General features: G+C 31.4%; 1 protein-coding gene across 1 annotated transcript; it reads left to right on the forward strand.

Moving 5' to 3' along the window:
* The first annotated feature begins 15,916 nt into the window (after nucleotides 1-15,916).
* LOC115876222 (ADAMTS-like protein 3) lies at nucleotides 15,917-16,829 on the forward strand. The gene is made up of 2 exons (XM_030891922.1): nucleotides 15,917-16,243; nucleotides 16,618-16,829. Exons 1-2 carry the CDS (start codon nucleotides 15,929-15,931, stop codon nucleotides 16,750-16,752), a joined length of 450 nt encoding a protein of 149 aa, XP_030747782.1. The 5' UTR covers nucleotides 15,917-15,928; the 3' UTR covers nucleotides 16,753-16,829.
* The last annotated feature ends 5,474 nt before the right edge of the window (nucleotides 16,830-22,303 follow it).

Genomic DNA, 22,303 nt, shown 5'->3' on the forward strand with positions numbered 1-22,303 from the left:
ATTTAAAAATAATTTTACAAGATACAGAGTGTCCCAAATAAGTAAAAAATATCACAGTTGTATTTTTTAAATGGAACACCCTGTATATTATTACATTTTTAGTTTCTACGATTAAAATAAAGGTAAATTTGATTAAGGTTTATTATACTTAAACCTTACCGTTTTAGAAATATTTCGTTGTGAAATTGCATTACCATTTTTACCTATCTCTTTAAGTTTCCGTAGAAAATGCATTTTCTTGTAATTTAGAACTTATTTATCAATATGCCCATGGACTATTGACATTTTAGATTATTTTAAGATGTACCAAATTTTTAAGAGTACAGATGCTAATATTGTCGATATAATTCATTTATTTCTAGAGTAAAAATATAAAAAAACTGTTTAAATATTTGTTAAAAAGTAATTAATATGATTCTATTAAACTACATTAACTGACTATTTAGTTAATAATAATTGCTCAAATACTAAAAAACTGAATTTTGTATGGGCATTAGACAGTGAGATAAAAAGTAACACCTTAAAATGATGTTTCATTTTTTAATAAATGCTTATTTATAACAACAGAGACTTTAATTTGATAACTTATTATTATATTGATTTCTGGCTCTCAATCCCATTTATTTATAATAATTTATTAACGAACACAATTAAGTATGTAATTAATTAGTATATGGGCGGAAATAATGGTATATTTAATTAATGGTATACTCTTTTATAAAGATTTAAATAGTTTTCTTTTTGCATACAAATGGGCTAGTAATATTATCGTTTGCTAAAAACGATAATATTACTAGTCTACATTTTGTACATTTGTTGTTTAACAATCTAAAATGTCAATATTCCATGGATATATTGATAAATGAGGTCTAAATTAAAGAAATGCATTTTTCTACGAAAACTGAAAGGATAGGTAAAAATAGTATAAAACAACTTGATAGACAATTTAATTGTGCATCTGATTCTCCTAAAATATACAGGGCATTCATTTAAATTAAAGAAGTTATTGCCGTTTTGAAGCTAATAATTTAATTTAAAATAAATTTTTAGACACTCTGTATAAGGTAGTATTATTTTATTATTGCAACACAATAACTGATCAATAAATAAACTTCATTAAATATTTAGTATTAAAAACATTGATACCCTTGGAGAAATGAAGCTTTAAAATTTTTACTGCAATTTCACAAAATTGAAAATATTTCAAAAGCATTGGGTTTAAGTATAATAAACCTTAATCAAATTTTAACTTTATTTTAATCGTAGAAACTAAAATGTAATAATATACAGGGTGTTCCATTTAAAAAAAATAAAACTTTTGATATTTTTATTTTATTTGGGACACTCTGTATCTTGTAAAAATATTTTTAAATTGTAGCTCTTAGTCCTTCAACGAACCCCAAACTTACAATTTGTAAAAATATCATCGTCTAGCCACAATACTCCGTGTCGTATGTGGTGAACAACCCTGTATAAACAGCCCGATATAAATCTAACACGAAAACACTTTCGTCTCGTAAAGAAATCAATTTTCTAAATCGTTCCCATCTTCCCATACCATCTTCCCTCCATTGTTCCATAAAATAGCGCCCAATTTTTGATTCAAAGCCGCCTGTCACGCGACTCCTTTTACACAGTTTTTTTTTCTCATTCGTCACTTAGAAATGCTTTTCCCGTCCTACCCGTATATATTAGAATTTAAAAGCAATACAGAGAGAAAAATACTAAAAAATAAAAAGCGTGTACATTAAAATGTCTGAGGTGGATTTGAGAATAGGAACAATAAGAGTCGTTATGAAAAAAAGCTTTTAAGGTATTTGTGGAAAAAAATATGAAACGAAGTACGTGTGTCGTATAATTTGTAGAGTAATTCGAAGAGAGATTGAACTAAATCCCAAAATGCCTTGTTGGAGTTTATAAAAAGAATTCTTTTTTGCACCTAACATTAGTATAAGTACTTTCTGATACAGTGTTTCGCATCGTCAACCTGGAAAACTCCCTGTAAATTTTATAAATAATGAATAAAAGCTTACCACATTTTATTTTAGAAAACAAACTGTATGAATATGTTTAAAGAATTCGTTAAGATAAAGCCAACTTCCGTGTGTTTTTAAAAGGGGACCATTTTTTACAATTCTAAATATTTTTTAAGGTGTTAAGGTTGAAATTAAGCGTGGAAGTCACTTCGAAAATTTTGGCATTTGGTGCTACATTAAATTATACCAGCAGAAAAAAAAATAAAGGTATAAATATCAATATTTATTTATTTATCGTATGGCTCATATACGTGCAAGAAAACCAGACACTTAAACATAGAACGTAAAATAAACTACAATGTAAATGAAAAATAAGTAAAAAAAAGTATATTATAAAAAGACAACATAAAAAACGTATTTACCAACACTATATATTAACATCTAGATGCCCTATCCATTCCAAAGCTGATGGAGAAGCCTCCAGAAAGTCCCTCCAGTCTTCACCATAAGCGCGTAGGTTGAACTCTCTAGTTATGTGATGGGTGGTTTGGTGAGGGGATCCGCAATCACATTCTGGGGAAGGTATTTTACCCACTTATAAAGGGAATCCGCACATCTTCCATGGCCAGAGCGTATCCTATTCAAAGTTGACCATGTTTTCCGGTTTAGATCGGTACCCGGTGTCTGGCAATAGTTATTTTTGAACCAGGAGTATAGGTGCGCATCGGCCATTTCTCTCCATAACTGAAGCCACTGTTCTCGAGAATTGTAGTTGCTGCTTTTTAATTGTTCGGCTGTTCGCACAGGAGGATTCCTCGACTTAAGTCTGTTCATCTGTAAAGCAGGAAGTGTTTCATGAACAGGTAGCGTTGGAGTAGCTATTATTTTATCAAGTTCTCTAAAAAAAGCCTCGTTTCTGCGTAGATTTCGTAGATTTGGAGGTAGGATGTTACTCAGAACTGGAAGCCAGTAACTAGGTGTGCATCTGATTGTCCCTGTAATCAGCCGCATGGTGTTGTTCAGCTGTCTCTCGCAATACTCTGCCACACTGAATACCAGACCAAGGGCGGAGATCCGAAGTGTTGTTGCTTTTGCACCCCAAGAAGTACCACAAAGTTTTTGTATAATGTTGTTTCGTGTTCTGATTTTCCCAGCAACATTTTTTAAGATTACAGTTGAGGGTTGGAACCTTTGGTGTTAAACAGCAAATAAAAGCAAATCACCACAATACACCAAAACACTTTTACTTACACTGGACGCGCCTTTCGCTAACCATGTACTTTATCATCGGCAGATGATTATAAACTATTTTTAAGCGGTTTATAATCATCTGCTGATGATGCTGCTTTATGGTAGCAACTCACGTCAATGTAAAAATGTTTTGATGTGGTGTTTAGTGTTTTTATTTAACCTTTCGTGTTTTCGAAATCAGAGTGTACGCTGTAGAATAATCCCCAGATATTTTGGATATTTGTTATTACGCAGAGTGGTGTTACCAAACTGGACGCTTATTTCAGTATTCGTCAGCTTGTTATTAAGATGGAAGGTAGCCACTTCTGTCTTATTTGCACTGGATTGAGAAGTCTCCATTTATAATAAGCATTCAGGATGCGAGATCGCTGTAAGCGTTTCTTGGGTTTGATATAGCGATTTATGTTCCGTTGCTATGGCTATATCGTCTACGTAACAAAATTTTCTAGATTGCGTATCTGGTAGGTCAGAGATGTATAAGTTGAATAAGAGAGGGGCGAGAACGGAGCCTTGGGGTAAGCCGTTGTTAAGTTTTTTAGGTTTGCTTTCTGCTCTCTTCCTGAATTACTTGGATATATCGGTTACTTAGCATGTTGTTGATAGAATTTTAGAATTTAGAATGAGTGGGAGGGGGTTAATCACTTCGACCTTACAGATCCATTGTGTCCCCCTTTCTTGAATCATAACTCATCATACAGTCCCAGGGCTTTGACAAAACCAGTATCTGGACAGTTTTTACAAAAGGTAGTTCTCCATCTCAATATCAGTCGTACCAAAATTCATGGCACGAATAGTTTGTAGTCTCGGCACTCAGTGATGAGGTGTACTGGTGTTTCACCATCTTCCCCACAGAATCTGCATTCGCCGTTTCTTCTTAGATTTCAATCTACTGAGGTGTTCATTGAGAGTGTCTGTTAAAAAGCCCGTGACAATCGAATTGTTCTTACTCAGACCCAGGAAGATCTGTGATTTTTCTTGATCATAAGCCCTCAAGAAACTTCTTCCGAGTGTCTTAGACCATTGCAAGATTTCCATTCAGGTTGCGGATGGAATCTTCCAAGTTCTTGAATTTCGCCTTGGAGTTGGTTACACGCTGGAAAGCAAAGAACGGTTCTGGTCCAGTTGAGTGGAGTGTTCGCTCGTTTCTAGCTAGATTATTTGCTTTTTCATTGCCTTCTATCCGTTGGTGAGCAGGCACCCAGTGTAAGAGGACTTTGTTTTCTTTCCCTAATTTATTCAGCTTCTCTATGCATTCTTTGACCAATTTCGAATTGATTGATACTGAGTTGATCGCCTTTAACGCTGCTTGACTATCCAGATAAGATGGCTATTTCTTGTTTCCGATAGTTCCTATCTCAGATATGTTGTATGCATCTTTCGGTGGCGTAGATTTCTGCCTGTAAGATACTAGGGTAAGTGCCCGTGGTTCGGAGTAATTGGCTCTCGGCCCAAACACTCCGATCCCTGTTCTCGTATTGATTTGGAAGCATCAGTATACAAGTTATGGTATGGTCTTTTTAACTGCTGGGTAAACGTTTCTCGCTCTTCAATCCCTTCTTATTGCTCAATACTACATTGACATGTTTGTCAAAGTTGTACGTTCTTGGCATATCGTCCACTGCGAGTTGCAGGTGGTATTTCCTTTTTGAGGTTGTTCGAAGCCCCTGATCTGACAATTCTCCCAGTACTAATTCCGTTAGTGACCATTCTAATCATTGCCGCATTGGCATATCTACCAATGACAATGTGCAGTGGTGTTAGGTCTCTAGAATGACCTCCATTGCTGCTGTTGGACAGGTTCTCATGGCTCCTGTGATGCAAGCACATGCTAGTCTCTGGACTTTACATAGGTTTAGCCTTGCCATCCGTTGCTCTAGTTTTGTGTACCAGGCAACTGCTCCATAAGTAATCATGGGTCTCACTATCATGGTATACATCCAGCACAAAATGTTAGGGGAGCAGCCTCATCTATTTCCGGCCTGTCTTCTGCATATCATGAGAGCCTTTATGGCTTTGCTGGTAGTGTTCTTATGCCTGTTCCACAGGAGTTACTGTCCAGGGTTATTCCCAGGTATTTAACTTCCTGTGTTGGCAGTATTTCTTAGCATGTTGTTGATAACTCGAGCTATAGTTTGACAAGGAAGTGCTTTAAGTAATTTATAAACCATACCATCTCTCCAGACTGTGACGTAAGCGGCTGTTAAATCGACAAAAGCTATGGAGCTTCTAAGCTTAAGTTGGAAATTTCCTTCAATGTGAGATGTAAGTACTAGGACTTGGTTACAGCAACTGCGTTTAGGAATGAAACCTGCCTGTTCAACTGGAATATGGTCTAAGATACTATCCTTTATTCTATTAAAAATAAGTCGTTCAAATAACAATAAGATATTTCCTCTCGGAAACGCTAAGTAGCTAAACGACCAGTGAGACTTCTACAGATAGAGCTAGTGTAGAGCTCTATATTCGCCCCATTTAAACTGTGTGTCTAAAATGCTTAGTTTCCCAGATATTTTTAAAAATTTGAAAGATTTCGATTGTGGATTTTCTGGATATACTCCTTTGTGATAAAAATGTCAAAAGTTGACATATGATATTTCATTCTATTTAGAGTGTCATTTTCTATCGAATAAATAAATAATAAATAAATAAATAAATAAATAAATGCCTTTATTGTCAAAAACTTTTTCAATTTGTAGACAAAGGTAAACTAACAAACAAAGTAGAAAAAAAAAGGTACACAAACAAACAAACAAAAGATAATACAAAACATTATATAAATAATATTTTTTTTTAAAAATCATTAAAATAAAGCATTTATAAATGTTTACAATGTCAAAAAATTTAAAATAATATTTAAAAATATTTAGCCAGTTTATAGCGAAATATCAATGACCTCTAAATAATTAATTTCGATGTCATTATTCGTAAATATAACAATAACAAACATTAGACCAGTGTTTTCAAGATCAAATTCGATTTTGTTCAAATATAATTCCAGTTACGGCGTAGAAAGCCTTGTCTAGTAAATGAGTTCAATGCTTTGCGAAATGAAAAAAATGATGTTATGGATTTGATTTCAAATGGCGGGTGATTGTGCATTTTTTTCGAGTTGTACAATATGGAACTTAAGCAACTCTGAGCGTGGGGTAGGTAGATAAAGATCTTGCTCCGCGTTCCTGAGTGAATAAGTGTGAGATGGCCTTTCTTGAGAAGCTGGTACATGTTTACGTATTAGGCAAACTGGTTCAAATATAAATAAGGAAGGAGGAGTCAATATTCTTAATTCCTTAAAAAGTCCCGGCAATGAATTCTGCTGTTCAGTCTAGTGGATATCGAACAACTCTCTTCTGGAGCTTGAAAATGCGGTCAAATTGAGTCGCATGACACGTACCCCAGAATGAAAGTAGGGCATACCTGAGATGCGACTCAAGAAGTGCATAATAAACAGTTCTAGCCACTGACAAGTTAAAGCTCCTTAGAAACAGACCTTAATGTACAACAACAGGCAGAAACAATTTTTTTCGACAAAGCTTCGTTATGTATGTCCCATTTCAGAGAATTTGTCCACAACAAGCCCTAAAAATTTTACAGATTTTACGACGTCAATGGTGATGTTGTTAAGTATAAAAGGCTGCAACGAGTTTTTAGACGACAAAGCATTGGTTTGAAATGTTGAGACTCAGGGGGTTCGAATCGCACCAAGATTTATGGTGATTAAGTCATTTGATATAATCTATGAAGTGCCGTGATGTCCTTGTTGCTCAAGTGAAGCTAGTGTCGTCCGCAAAAAGACATATTTGCCACTGATGTTTATGTTAGCAATGTCGTTAATAAAAGAAGAAACAAAATAGGGCCTAGTACTGAGCTTTGCGGTACTCCACATTCTATTGGCTTGCTAGAAGACAACGTGGTATCCACCCTCACAAGTTGACTTCTGTTGCTCAGATACGACTTAAACCATTCGAGATGATCCCCTGAACCATAGTGCTGCAGTTTATTAATTGGGATCTTATGATTACACCAATCGAACGCCTTAGAAAAATCACAGAAAATTGTTGCTGTAGAATGATGCTTGTTGGAAGCTGGAGTAAACTTGATTAAGGAGTGAAAACATAGCGTCATTTATTGACTTGTTGCTTAGAAATACAAATTGATATTCAGTAAGTATTTTGTACTTAAACAGAAAAGATACCAGCCTTCTTTTAACCACCTTTCCATGATCTTAGATAGCGTTGGAAGGAGCGCAATTGGGCGATAGTTAGAAACTTCATCTTTGTCTCCTCCTTTGTGCAGAGGAATGATCATTGCCGTCTTAAGACATTTTGGAAAAATACCATTTTGGAACGACATGTTTATTAAAGTTGTTAGGTGATTCAGAGTGCTCTGGCAGATTCGAAACATTTTTAAAGATAGCCCGTCGGTCCCAGAAGAGGATTTATTTTTGATGGTATTAAGTGTACTGCGAAGCTCTTCAAGAACTACGGGCGAAAAAAAGAAACTTTGTAAGTTTACATTATCATTAGAGAGATAAGAAAGTGGATCATAAGGAGGACATATGGTATTAGTTAAGTTTTTCGCTACATTTACAAAGTAATCGTTAAGGTTCTCAGGCGAGGTAGAGATATTGCTAGACGAAGAAGCTTTGTTTCTCAACTCATTCACAATAGACCATGTTTCCTTAGCAACATTACCAGAATTGACTATTCTCCTATTATAATAAAGTAAAAAAAACACCAAGAGTGCCATTCAAAAATCAAAAGTTGTAGTCTTTGAATAAGAAGACTAAGGAAGGAGCAGATCAAAAATCTTAGGTACACCGCGATGGGCCTCAAATATGGCCGACTTAAATTCTGGTTTATCAGAGTCGTTCTAATTTTATTTAAAAAATGTAAAACTATGATGTAGGGTAGACGTGGGGTAAACTCAATAATTTGTTGTTTTATTTAACGTTGTGAATAAATGTTGGTAGTTATTAAAATTGTTATAAAATATATAATTCTAATAAAAATAAATAATAAAGTTATAATAAGTATTTATTAAAACAAACATCCGATACGCTACTGAAGCAGGTAAGTCAAATTAACGTATCTAAATTCTTTGACATCTAATCTTTGACAAGTAATAAATAAAAGCTAAAATGCAAGAAAATATATAATTTAGTTAATTTAAGTAAATTTCATAAAATGATCAGTTTTTTTTTACTACACGTATGTATATTATACAGTCTTACTAGCGAAAAGTTGTTCCATTATTTCATTCAATTTTTTGCCGAGATCTACGCACGCTACACAACCAACTATTTTAGAATCTTTTCGATAAATCACGATAATGTCACTGTTAACTTAAGTTCTGCCACAATTTCCATCTAGATTTACTACCTTTATACAACTATCAGTAGTAGAATAAATAATAAATAACATAAATAAGCTCCGTAAAGACTGACAAATCACAAAATTTCAAATCAAATTCAAATGTGTCAAATGAATCGTCCAAACAGAACTGTCCAAGGATCCCCCACCTAAATTAGCTTTTATGATTGCTTTCCGCCCACCATGCATGAATACATGGATAGCATTTATGCTCCTTCCTTAGTCTTCTTATTCCAAAGATTGTCTCACTCATTGAAACAGGGAGTGATCGAAAACAATTTGATACGTCATGTCGACCTCATGTTTTATTATCTACTAGCATGTACCCGCGACTTCGTTCGCGTCGAATTAATCATTTGTAATGGCGATAGTAAAGCAAGGCAATAATTTCCAGTAACATACAAACTGGAAAATTTTCTCACATTTATGACCGATGAGAAAAAACAATATGGCGATTATTATATAACTTGGAATATGTGAGAGGTAGTTTCATCTCGTTGGATTTGACTTTCGAAAAATCCAGTTTGCCAAAAAATAAGCTTTTTACGTTCAAGCAGTTTAAGCAGAATCGTGGTTAATTAATTACCCAAAACTTTTTGGGACACCCTGTATAATTTTTTGTAAAGATTTTCAAATTATGTAAAAAAAAAACAAATGTAAATCTATGCTTGGTAGAAGCGTTTTCCCGAAAGACTAACCGTTTTTTAACATAAACAATATTATGTAAATATTTTGGGGGCGTTTTCACCTTCTTGAAATTTGAGATTCAAGAAAACCCTCCCTTGATCGAACCTCTACACCCCACAGTCAATCCGTTTGCCAAAAAACCGCTTTAAACGTTCAAATCAGTTTTAAGCAGAATCGGATTACTCAATTGGTCAATATTTATAAAACGCGCCTGTTAGTAAAAATTTTTAAAAAAAATCTTAAAAGATGTAAAACAAACAAAATTAAAATAACGTGGTTAAGAGTTTTTTCCGAAAGAAACTGCAACCGGTTTTTAAATAAAAAATATTCTAATATTTGAGGGGTGGTTTCACCCCTTAGAATACGAGTTTCGAAAAATCCCTTCTTATCGAACCTCTACACCCTAAAGTCAATCTGTTTTCCAAAAATCAGCTTTTTACGTCAAGCCTTTAAAGCAGGATCGTGATTAATCAATGACCAGATTTTCCGAAACACCCTATATACACTTGACACAAAATATAATATACGCGTTTAGGCGTTTTTTCGGAAACTTGACTGTTTTTAAATAAAAAAAGTATTGTAATATTTGAGGGGTGGTTTCACAATTTCGAAAAATCCCTTCTTATCGACCCTCTGCACCCTAGAATCAACCTGTATGCCAAAATTGATCTTCTTACGTTGAGTGGTTTGAGCAGGATCGTGATTAATCAGTGAGTTAGTAACTTAAGGATTTTATATATTAGTATAGATAAATAAAAAAGTTATAGGGATGAGCCACTTTTGTGATGCACCTAGTATGTTCGGCCAGCAAAAAAGACTCAAAATATTCTTTGTCGAAATTAGCTTACTATTTTTATATTGCCCGGAATCTTGCTAACGATTCATATAGTTCCTCCTTAACTGTCACTTACGTGCAAATATCACAAAATCTTATTTCATAAGAGACGCCTTTGCACATCCGGACCAGATATAAGCTGAATATGCCACCCTTATAAATTTCTCGTCTCAAATAAACATATCTCACATTATCGTGCGCGTCTGACATTTCAAATATAATATATATATATATATATATATATATATACGTATATAACACCAGAAATAGGAGGAATATCAGGCATTCACCGTGTGGCGTATATTTATATTTTAGATATAAGGAAAGGTCCTGGAAGAAATTCCCCAGGAAATCTTTGCGTCACACAGCGGACATGGTATCTATTTTTTTGAATTAAATTGGCTAGGGCAGGAAAAATATCTGCCTCTAATCGATTGAATACAGCAATTATAATAAGTATTTTATTTATTTGTAGTCAACTACCTGTTGTTTTTTATCAATTTTCTTCTTAATAGCACCCAAAAAATGCCTAGAGAAGCTGAACAAATTAGGCAAATAAAATAAAGGCCTTCTACTCTGTGTACCAATCCACCAAAGGATAGAAGGTAATGAAAAAGCAAACGATCTAGCTAGGGAAAGAGCGAATTTGGAAAAAAAATTTGGTTATTTTTCCTGGTTTATTTGGTTGTTCGTTTATTTTCCCGGAGATGGCGTGAGCGCGGTCCCGCAGGAGCTAAAGTCACCTGTGGGGCCCCTCACAGGAGCGAAGCAGAGTGTCGAGTCGACCTCTACCGGGGCTAAAGTCCCCTGTATGAGCGTCCTCACAGAAGCACGTTGGGTTGAGATCCGCAGGGGCTAACTTCCTCTGTGGAGGCTCCTCACAGAAGCAAAGAATTTGCTTTCCTCTCAGAGGTCCATTGGGTTGTTATGTCTATCGGTTTTTCTTAAGAATGTATTTGATATTCTTATAGCTCTGTTCATATTATCTAAGTCAAATTAAAACCTAGAAAATATCTAACAGTTACTTTTATTTTCTTGAATTAAATATGTAGGTCTAGATAATTTTCTTTAACTTTTTAATTTTTTAACTCACTTTTATTTAATTACTTTCATGTCGATATCTAGCATTTCGATAACTAAATGTTTAATAGAAATAGTCTAAATTTTCTAAATTTATTTTTATATTTTCAATTCAAGTTCAGATACAATTCTAGGCCCCAGAAAAGAGCAATCAATTTTTATGACTTTCTAGGTCACTATTAGTGTTAGTATTTTCTGTAATTTTAAACTAAATTTAATAGAATAATCATCCTATTCTAGTCTCTGTAATGTTGAATCGAAGGTGCTAGAATAATGAAGATTCCAAGTCTTTTATTGTTTTAGTGTTTTCTTTATAACGTTATTTTGGATTAGATTCTCTCTGATTTAAAGTATTTAAAAAAAAAGTTTATTAACTATAATAATTTTTCATAAGGATGCCGTTTTTTTTTAAATTACATTATCTTTTTACTATCTTAAAATAGGAAACAGGAAAATTTTAAATTGGGCGAGACACTTAAAATGACTCTGGAATATTTCATTTTTAAATGCACTTTATATCGAAAACGGTTATACACACAAAAGTTATATAGGGTTGTTCACCACATACGACACGGAGTATTGTAACTAAACGACTAGATTTTTACAAATTGTAAGTTTTGGGTTCGTTGAAGGACTATTAGAGCTACAATTTAAAAATATTTTTACAAGATACAGAGTGTCCCAAATAAATAAAAAATATCAAAGTTGTATTTTTTAAATGGAACACCCTATATATTATTACATTTTTAGTTTCTACGATTAAAATAAAGGTAAATTTGATTAAGGTTTATTATACTTAAACCTTACCGTTTTTGAAATATTTTCAATTTTGTGAAATTGCAGTATAAATTTTAAGGCTTAATTTCTCCGAGGGTATTAAAGTTTTTAATACTAAATATTTACTGAAGTTTATTTATTGATCAGTTATTGTGTTGCAATAATAAAAACTTTACTGCCTTATACAGAGTGTCTAAAAATTTATTTTAAATAATTAATAGCTATAAACGGCAATAACTTGTTTAATTTAAATGGCACACCCTGTATATTTTATGAGAATCAGATGCACAATTTAATTGTCTATGAAATTGTATTATACCATTTTTTACCTATCTCTTCAAGTTTCCGTAGAAAATGCATTTTCTTATAATTTAGAACTCATTTATCAATATATATATACCCATGGAATACTACATTTTAGATTATTTTTAAAGATGTACCAAATTTTTAAAGAGTATAGATACTAATATTCTCGATATAGTTTGTTTATTTCATTAAAAAATAAAAAAAACTGTTTAAGTATTTGTTAAAGTGGACCAGTTAGTATGATTCCAGTATTCAAACTACATTAATAGACTGTTTGCGTTGATTAATAATAATTGCTCCAAATACTAAAAAACTGAATTATGTATGTGTATTAGACAGTGTGGTAAAAAGTAACACCTTAAAAATAATGATATTTAATTTTTTGACAAATGCTTATTTATAACAACAGAGACGTTCATTTTCATAACTTATTATTATATTGATTTCTGATTCAAATCCACATTTATTTAGAATAATTTATTAACGAACACAATTAAGTATGTAGTTAATTAATATTTGGGCGGAAATACTGGTGGTATATTTAATTAATCGTGTACTCTTTTATAAAGATTTAAATAATTTTCTTTTTGCATACAAATGGGCCAGTAATATTATCGTTTTACTAAAAACGATAGTATTACTAGTCTGTACATTTAGTACATTTGTTGTTTTAAAAACAATCTAAAATGTCAATATTCCATGGGTATATTGATAAATGAGATCTAAATTATAAGAAAATGCAATTTCTACGAAAACTTGAAGGAATAGGTAAGAAGTGGTATAATACAATTTGATAGACAATTAAATTGTGCATCTGATTCTCATAAAATATACAGGGCGTTCTATTTAAATTAAATAAGTTAATGCCGTTTAAAGTTAGTAATTATTTAAAATAAATTTTTAGACACTCTGTATAAGGTAGTATAATTTTTATTATTGCGACACAATAACTGACCAATAAATAAACTTCAGTAAATATTTAGTATTAAAAACTTTGATATCCTCGGAGAAAAGAAGCCTTAAAATTTATACTGCAATTTCGCAAAATTGAAAATTTTTCAAAAACAGTAAGGTTTAAGTGTAATAAACCTTAATGAAATTTACCTTTATTTTAATCGCAGAAACTAAAAATTCAATAATATATAGGGTGTTCCATTTAAAGAAATACAACTTTGATATTTTTTATTTATTTGGGACACTCTGTATCTTGTAAAAATATTTTTAAATTGTAGCTCTAATAGTCTTTCAACGAACCCAAAACTTACAATTTGTAAAAATCTAGTCGTTTAGTTACAATACTCCGTGTCGTATGTGGTGAACAACACTGTATATTTTTGAAATTGCTAAAATATGTCTACCGGAAGATGCTAAAATGCGAGGGGATTTCCATTTAAAAAAATCAAGATGGTGTGATATCTATCAAAATTGACGTTTTACAAAAGTTTCAGATAAAAATCGGCATCCTCGAGAAAAATTAGATACATTAAAATATCTTTATACTACCTTAAAATAGGAAACAGAAAAAATTTAAATTAGGTGAGATACTTAAAATGATGTGCCTGTAATTCCAACAGTGGGATACCCCTTGATATTATGGTACCATTCATAATATTGCAATGTTACCGAAGATACAAAAGTATATTTATATACAAAATAAAAAAAATTGTACTGAAGCTGTGGTTGGGTCCTTGTGAAACATCGTTGAAATATTAGTATTTTAATAAAGCACGCTTTTAGATGTTTCAAAAAACTTTTAATAAGAGTAACTTTAACTCTACATATATGTTTCGGCTTGTTAGGCTTTTTTCAATAGTTTTTTTAAGAACTAATCGTCTAACTACACTGTAACTATATATATATATATATATATATATATATATATATATATATATATATATATATATTTACTATGGGGGTGGGTTCAGAGAGTTTACAATAGGGGTAATAAAAAATGTGTTTAGAAATCCTTGTTGGTCGTTAACATTATTTTCGTTTTTAACAGATTTTAGTATTTCTAACTGTTCAATGTAATTTAAACGTCTACCTTTTGTTTCTCTGTGTAGTAACTTAATTGAGTTTTCATTAATTTTGTGATTATTTACTATACAATGAGTTGCAAGACCAGAACTATGCTGGAGATTATTAATATACTTTACATGTTCTTTAATCCTTATATCTAAATTTCTACCTGTTTGGCCTATGTACACGGCATCACAGTATTGCAATCCACCCTATATACACCCGACTTATTTTTGACATTAGTTTTGTCTTTATTATTTAATAAAATTTGACCTAAATTTCTTTTATTTACGTTAATAGTTTTACATCCTATTTTATTGAGATTATTTGATATTTTGTTAGTTAAATTAGGAATGTAGTTTAAAGGTTGATAATTGTTATTGTCTTTACAATTAGCGGAATAAAAATTTTTCATTAATATTTTCTTTTGTTTTTTCTTTAGCATATTATCAATAAGGGAACACTTATATCCATTGTTGATGGCGATTTGTTTAATAATATTTAACTCTTTTTTAAAATTCTCTGGGCTCAGTGGAAACATTACTAATCTATGAATTAAATTAAAATGTCACCCTTTCATAGTTTAATTCATAGATTAGTAATGTTTCCACTGAGCCCAGAGAATTTTAAAAAACAGTTAAATATTATTAAACAAATCGCCATCAACAATGGATATAAGTGTTCCCTTATTGATAATATGCTAAAGAAAAAACAAAAGAAAATATTAATGAAAAATTTTTATTCCGCTAATTGTAAAGACAATAACAATTATCGACTTTTAAACTACATTCCTAATTTAACTAACAAAATATCAAATAATCTCAATAAAATAGGATGTAAACTATTAACGTAAATAAAAGAAATTTAGGTCAAATTTTACGACAAATAATAAAGACAAAACTAATGTCAAAAATAAGTCGGGTGTGTATAGGGTGGATTGCAATGATTGTGATGCCGTGTAACATAGGCCAAACAGGTAGAAATTTAGATATAAGGATTAAAGAACATGTAAAGTCTATTAATAATCTCCAGCATAGTTCTGGTCTTGCAACTCATTGTATAAAATAATCACAAAATTAATGAAAACTCAATTAAGTTACTACACAGAGAAACAAAAAAGGTAGACGCTTAAATTACATTGAACAGTTAGAAATACTAAAATCTGTTAAAAACGAAAATAATGTTAACGGATTTCTAAACACATTTTTTATTACCCCTATTGTAAACTCTCTGAACCCACCCCCATAGCAAATATATATATAGTTACAGTGTAGTTAAACGATTAGTTCTTAAAAAACTCTTGAAAAAGGCCTAACAAGCCGAAACATATATGTAGAGTTAAAGTTACTCTTATTAAAAGTTTTTTGAAACATCTAAAAGCGTGCTTTATTAAAATACTAATATAAAAAAAATTGTTTGAAAATCTTCAAAACACTTTAAAAAATAATTTCATCTTTATTACAGTGACAGTAAAAAATGAAAAATAAAACTTCGAAGTAAGAGACAAAAAGTAGACCTGTAGCATTATAAAACATTTACGATTTCAACAGTTGGTTTCTATTCTCTATCCCTCTACAGCGCGTACCCGTCAAAACCTCTGACAGTAATCACCTGTATCCTATTTATCAATGTCAGAAGCAAGAATATTGTACACGATTATTATACTCTGTAGTTTCGTGATTTACCGCCAATCAATCGCGATCAGAGTGGATAAAAGCCTATCGCCGATACAGTTAAACTATGAAAAATCAGAAGAAAGTGTTTTATCGAAGGGAAAGGAAAGTTCTGGATTGGGAAAGGTAGTGGAGTCGGGTGTTATAGAAAAAGCAGTTAAGGAAACGAACTATGATAGTTTGGATGATATACAGTACGCTGATGATAGTGATGCCGATCAAAGATCGTTGCTCAGGGGTAAAAAGAATATTAAGGAATGGGATCATTGGGTATGTTTTAACAAGATTTTATTTTTGTAAAAGATAAATACTACCGTGTTAACAAAAAAAACCTTATTCGACAAGTTGAGTTGTCTTGTTTTTTAATATTTCTGAATGGAGCACAGAATATAACATTTCAATATAATTTTAAGAATAAAGCAAGAAAGGTATTTTTTTATATTCACTTATTTGAAAAATACCTTTATCTACTTAATTATTATTACATACACTCTTGAATCTCTGTTGTTATTAAGGCGTCTTTCATTAAAAAGGCAGAATAGGTCGATATATTTTAGATTTAGCTACTTTCAGGATATTGGCCTGTTTCACTGAGACCTTTTTAGGTTTATTGTTGTCCCCTTTTGATCTCTATCTACTTTTAGGGCAAATGGTCGCCGTGCAGCGCCACCTGTGGTGTGGGAAAGACAACTAGATGGCGACACTGTGTGTCTCAAGGATGCGCTTCAGGCGAAAAAGAGGCTCAAATACGAACTTGTACATTGAAACCATGTCCATAGAACTTAAATATGAAATACGATATTGCATTTTATTTATTATACTAAGCTACCCTCTTCTTAAAATACAAAATTTTGAAAAAGACAGTTGCATCGGCTTTTGTTGCTTTAATTGAACATGGTAGGAATCAACTTCAAGATTTAAAATGATTTCGGCTAAAGTAACTGCCAATAAACAACAATAATTTGATTTTTGAATGATAGTTACAGCAGCAATAAAAATTATTCAGGTCCGTTAATGAGGCCCAAAAGAAAATGAAAGCTTTTAACGATAAAATTATTATGATACAGGGTGGTCCGAACTGTATTCCGGAAACTTCAGCGGCATATTCTGCAGATAAAAATAAGTAAAAAAAAATCGTATAAATGTATGCCCTAAAATGCGGTTTTCGAGAGATACAGGGTGTGGAAGTTTCATTTCTATTTCCATTTTTTTTCCAAATAATTTATGAATTAACGTCAATTTATAACGTATTTGAATGAAAATCGGAGTGTGGGAGTTTTTTGGCATGATATTCAATTCAATTCAATTCAAAAGTACTTTATTGTTAAAAAATATATAAATTTTTGTTAACAAAGCATAATATTCCTAAATCTAAACCTAAAACATTTATTTCCAGCAATCTTAACATTAAAAAACAGTTTTATGAAAAGTAAATAAATGCGTGTAAATATGAAAACAAAAAATAAAATTATATATCTTAATTAGCGATGGGAACTATCGAATGAATTAAACTATCGAATGGTTAATGAATGAATGATTTCAACTATCGAATGGTTTTATTCGAATAAAATCATTCATTCATTTGTATACTAAAGCATATGTGACAACCTCGCCGTGCGACTAAATGGTTATCGTTGAGCCAGGACTATCGAATGCTTTTGATAAATGAAATTTAGTATTCGTTTGATTTTTGTATGCGTCAGTGCATTATTAGTTCTCCCAAATTTTTATAACTTCGCCGTATAAATACTGTGCTATTTTTGCGTTTATTAAAATAGTTAAAATACTAAAATAGTAGTTATTTTTTAATTTTATTTATTGACGATTGTGTGCATGTGCAGGTGGTCAAAATTTTTCCGAAAATTTGTGTGGTTTTCCGTAGTCCGATCTTTCGATTATTTAATTTTATATGGTATATGGTCTATTTTTTAATGGGAAATTTTGAGAAGTAGCAATTTTTAAGAGAGATGAGATGAACTTACAATTAATTTTATAAATACATATTTGTATTTTAGATGTTTTAATAATATGAATTAGTTGAACTTAATAATCATATTTAAGTAATGTGGTTAAGTAAATGGTAAACACAAACTATGGGGTGAGAAAATTAAAATGAAAGTTTTACACGTGCCAATTTAAAAAAAAAATGTTAACTATGTTTGTATTTTGTTTATGCTAATTCTCTTACATGTAGTTTTTTGCGAAGAAATATTTCATTTATTTTTTAAAGTAAATGCCAGTAAAAGTAAATATAATTTTTAAATAGTAATATAAAGCACCTAATATAAATAATTTTGATTTCTAATTTTTTATTTATATTTTCTTTCCATTACACTGCATGCTTAGAAAATTAATAAATGTTTATATTTCATGATTTTAAAATTTGTTGTTAATATAACAAATTAGTTCTGTAATTATTATTATTTAATAAACCAACGTTGTCAAAAAATTTAGAGACTATATTATTTTTAAATAGGATCTAATATAAATAATTTTGACATCTAATTTGTTGTTTATATTTTGCTACTACTTAAAAAAATATTTATATTAAATCATTTTAAATTTTGTTGTTAATAGGTATAACAAATTATTATTGTTATTATTATTTATTAAACCAGTCTTTGCTTAAAAACATTAAAAATCATTTTCTTACATCCAAAATAACAAGTATTATTGCAGTGTAACAACAGAATATTAATAAAAAATGCAGAATATATAGACATACTATCCCTAACTAACTAAAGCCAAACAATAATATTCTTTGCTAATATCAACTAATACCAAAATATGGCAACAGCGCCCTTCATAATGTATTTTCTGTGTAAATACTAGCACCTCAATAAAAAAAATAATGTGTCCTTATCTATATCTGGCTCCGCAAAAAATCAAAGATGCCGGCTTCTTTCATCGCATTGCCACCGACCGCTGTCGGGTTTCTCGGAAAGAAACCTACGTCGCCGGGCGACAACTAAAATTCAGTTAATATTTTATTATAATCGATCCTGACGAATAAATGAATTTCATAAATGAATGAATTTTATAAATGAATGGTTTTTGCTGCCGAATTACTAGAATACAATATTTCAAGGCAATTGACCGATCTATTCGATAATTTTTATTCGAATAGTTTTCAACGAATGTTTTCTTACTAACTATCGAATTATTCGAATGAATTGCAACTATCGAATGTTTCGATAGTATTCATTCGATAGTTCCCACTACTAATCTTAATAGTAGATTATTTTCTTTTATCTATGATTATATATTATAAATATATTGTGTGAATATAAGATTGAACAATCAGCAAAACAGGTTTAAACAACTAAGTAAAATAACATACAATATACAGAACACATATAAGATAAAAAAATTCTAAATTCTAAACACTAGTATCAAGGGTGTCCCGGTAGAATTCGTCAACGCTGTAAAATGCCCTACTTAAAAGTTCTTTTTTCAGTAGCCTCCGGAAGGTTTTTATGGAATTAACCAATCTTAAAGGAACCGGCAGATGATTAAAGATCTTTCGGCCCTCATATATTATAGATTTTTTGATCAATGTGCTATTTGGAAGTGGCAAGGGCAGATTCAGGGTTTAGCGGGTAACAATATTGGGTAGTCTGTTACGATTTTTAAAAATAAGGGATGATTTTTCCAGAATAAAGAGAGATGGTAGAGTAAGAATTTTTTGAACTATGAAGTGTTGTCTACAGGATTCGATATGTGGTACATTTACAATAAATCGTACGGCCTTTTTTTGTAAAATAAAAAGAATGTTTAGTAGACCCTGATTAGCCACACCCAAGAATGGTATTCCATACCGGAGATGAGACTCAAACAAACTAAAATAGACCGTCCTTGCCACTTGTGAACCCAGTTCTTCCCTAATTGCCCTAACAGCAAAGCATCCAGAAGACAACTTGCCACTTAAGGCCTTCAAATCGCAGATTTCCATCAATAATAATTCCCAGGAATCTAGTCGCAGGAATTCCTGTAAGCAAACCCCCCTCGAAATGGTGATTTGTGATATCACACCTTATAACCCACAAAATTCTAAAAGTTACTGGTTTGTGGAAGTATGCTTTGGAATTAAATAAGACAATAGAAAATTTCATTAATGACTTATATTTAATTAACAATTATAAACAATCAATGTAATTGACTGTGACAGTCTCGATTATATGAGATTAGATATGCAACTGGAATACTTAAGTGTTTCTGCTTCGGTTGGTTGGGAGAAAGGCCTCACCCTCTTCGCTGCACTCGTCCGCTGGTGGGTAGCGTGATTGTCCGGCTAACGTTGGAGAGCTTGTGAGACTCCACCAGTCTCAGTGCGTGAGCTACTTATGGGGAGGGTCAATTCTCGTATCTTCCTAGAAGATAACAAACAGCAGTATTCTACTCAACACAATTGATAAGTACCCAGTTTTGTGGTGGTGTTCTAAATTACCAATTGAACTGTCTGTTGGTTGCCAATGAAGGTACAATAAAAATAACTTATGATTAAACAACATATTAGTGATTCAAATAAACAATAATCAATATCTAAATCCAACTACTAATTATTATAGTAAAAATTATAATTAAAATTTAAAAAAGAAAATAGGCAATGACAGTTTAAATTAGTTATAATTGAAAAGATTGTCCAAATTATTTAAAGAATATAAAGAATATAAATATAGAATTATAAAAAAAATATAAAAGAAAAATATTTTGCTCTCTCTCTCTCTCTAGAAAATTCCAGACCACCACAATCACTTCGGTACAACTTGAAAAAAAAATTATATTGTTACAGTAAATTATTTGATTTAATTTGCAGACACGTGTAAAAAGAATAAAAAAAAATGTAAGATAAAAAAACTAAAAATATATGAAAATTTAAATTAGAACAAAAGTTAATACTAAAATGCGATATTAAAAGATATATTAAAAAACTAGATAGAACGATAAAGGTAAATAGAAAGATAGGATAAGATACGAAAAACGATAAATGCAGCAATTCGACAGATAAAAACTAAAAGAAAAGATATGTCACTCCAGGAACAAAGATAATGCATCCGCCAAATAAGATAAAGATAAGGTAAGGTAAATTTGGCAGATACGAGGTAAAGATACGTTCCCTAGAGTGACCCAAAAACAACAAAAAACAAAAATCTATCTGTCGAATGGCCTGCTAATAGACACCACCACTACAGGGTCCAGATAAAACAAGAGTTGCCTTCTGGCAAGCAAGGATTCGTTAAAGGTGACATAAGTCGTATAATATAAATATTATAAAAAATCCTTACTTACCAGAGTCCCTCCTGGTTCGTCTCTGAGAGTACTCCTGCAGTGATTGATTCTATTCATGGCCCCTGAGATTGCTAAATCGAACACCTCTGCGGGTTCCTGTTCGACAGCTTGCGTCTCAGTACATAAATAAGAAAGATAAAAATAATTAGTACTAAATAAAAGTTAAATCTATTAGAAATTTTTTTACAAAACTACCATACACGTGCTACTAAGATAAGAAGATAAAGAAATGATGATAAAAAAAATGAACTGTGAGATAAAATAGAAAAAGGAATTTAAAGTTACAAGCTAATTAAATAATTAAATCAAATAATTAAATCATACTAGATAGTAAGAAATGTTTAAAAAAATAAAACTAATAAATAATTTCCAAGTCGTACCTCGTGCCGGTGTCTGGAAAAAAACTAGGTGTTTAAGCAAAGAAGATCGAGATGAGAGAGAGTGATTTTCGGCAAAACAAGTCCCTTTATAGAATTCTCCCATTCATTTAGACATGCGTTAAGTACCAAATATCAATATAAAAATTTATAATTAATAGTAAAAATAATAAATACGATAAAATTTCTTACATACCTTCAAAAAAATGTGTGTAACAATTGCATCTTAATTATTTAACACTAAACAAAATATTAATAATAAACCTTCGTTTTCATTAAAAATAAACAAATTATTATCGGTAACCCATAGGCAACCAGAAAATATATAAAATATTTAAACAATTTAAACTAACAACCATCGCTAGTGATGTGTACCACTATCGAGGTTCCGCAACAAATCGATAATATATAAAAAAACGGATAAACGATATAAAAGGAAAAATGCAACGAAAATATTTTCGTTACAACCTAAGCCCAGCAACATGTGTCTTGGATAAATTTAAACAAAGGTTATTTGAGTTAAACCGCTCTTTAATGAAGGATAAATCCTTGCTTATAATTCCCTTAAGATGCTCAATGTCCTACTGCCATAGTATTGAAGTGTCATCTGCAAAGAGTGTGAAATGTCCAGAGATGTGCAGTTTTGTCAAATCGTTAATATACA

The sequence above is a fragment of the Sitophilus oryzae genome, unplaced genomic scaffold, assembly GCF_002938485.1.
Source record: "Sitophilus oryzae breed Bouriz unplaced genomic scaffold, Soryzae_2.0 scaffold_1420_pilon_pilon, whole genome shotgun sequence".
NCBI classification, from domain to species: Eukaryota; Metazoa; Arthropoda; class Insecta; order Coleoptera; family Curculionidae; genus Sitophilus; species Sitophilus oryzae.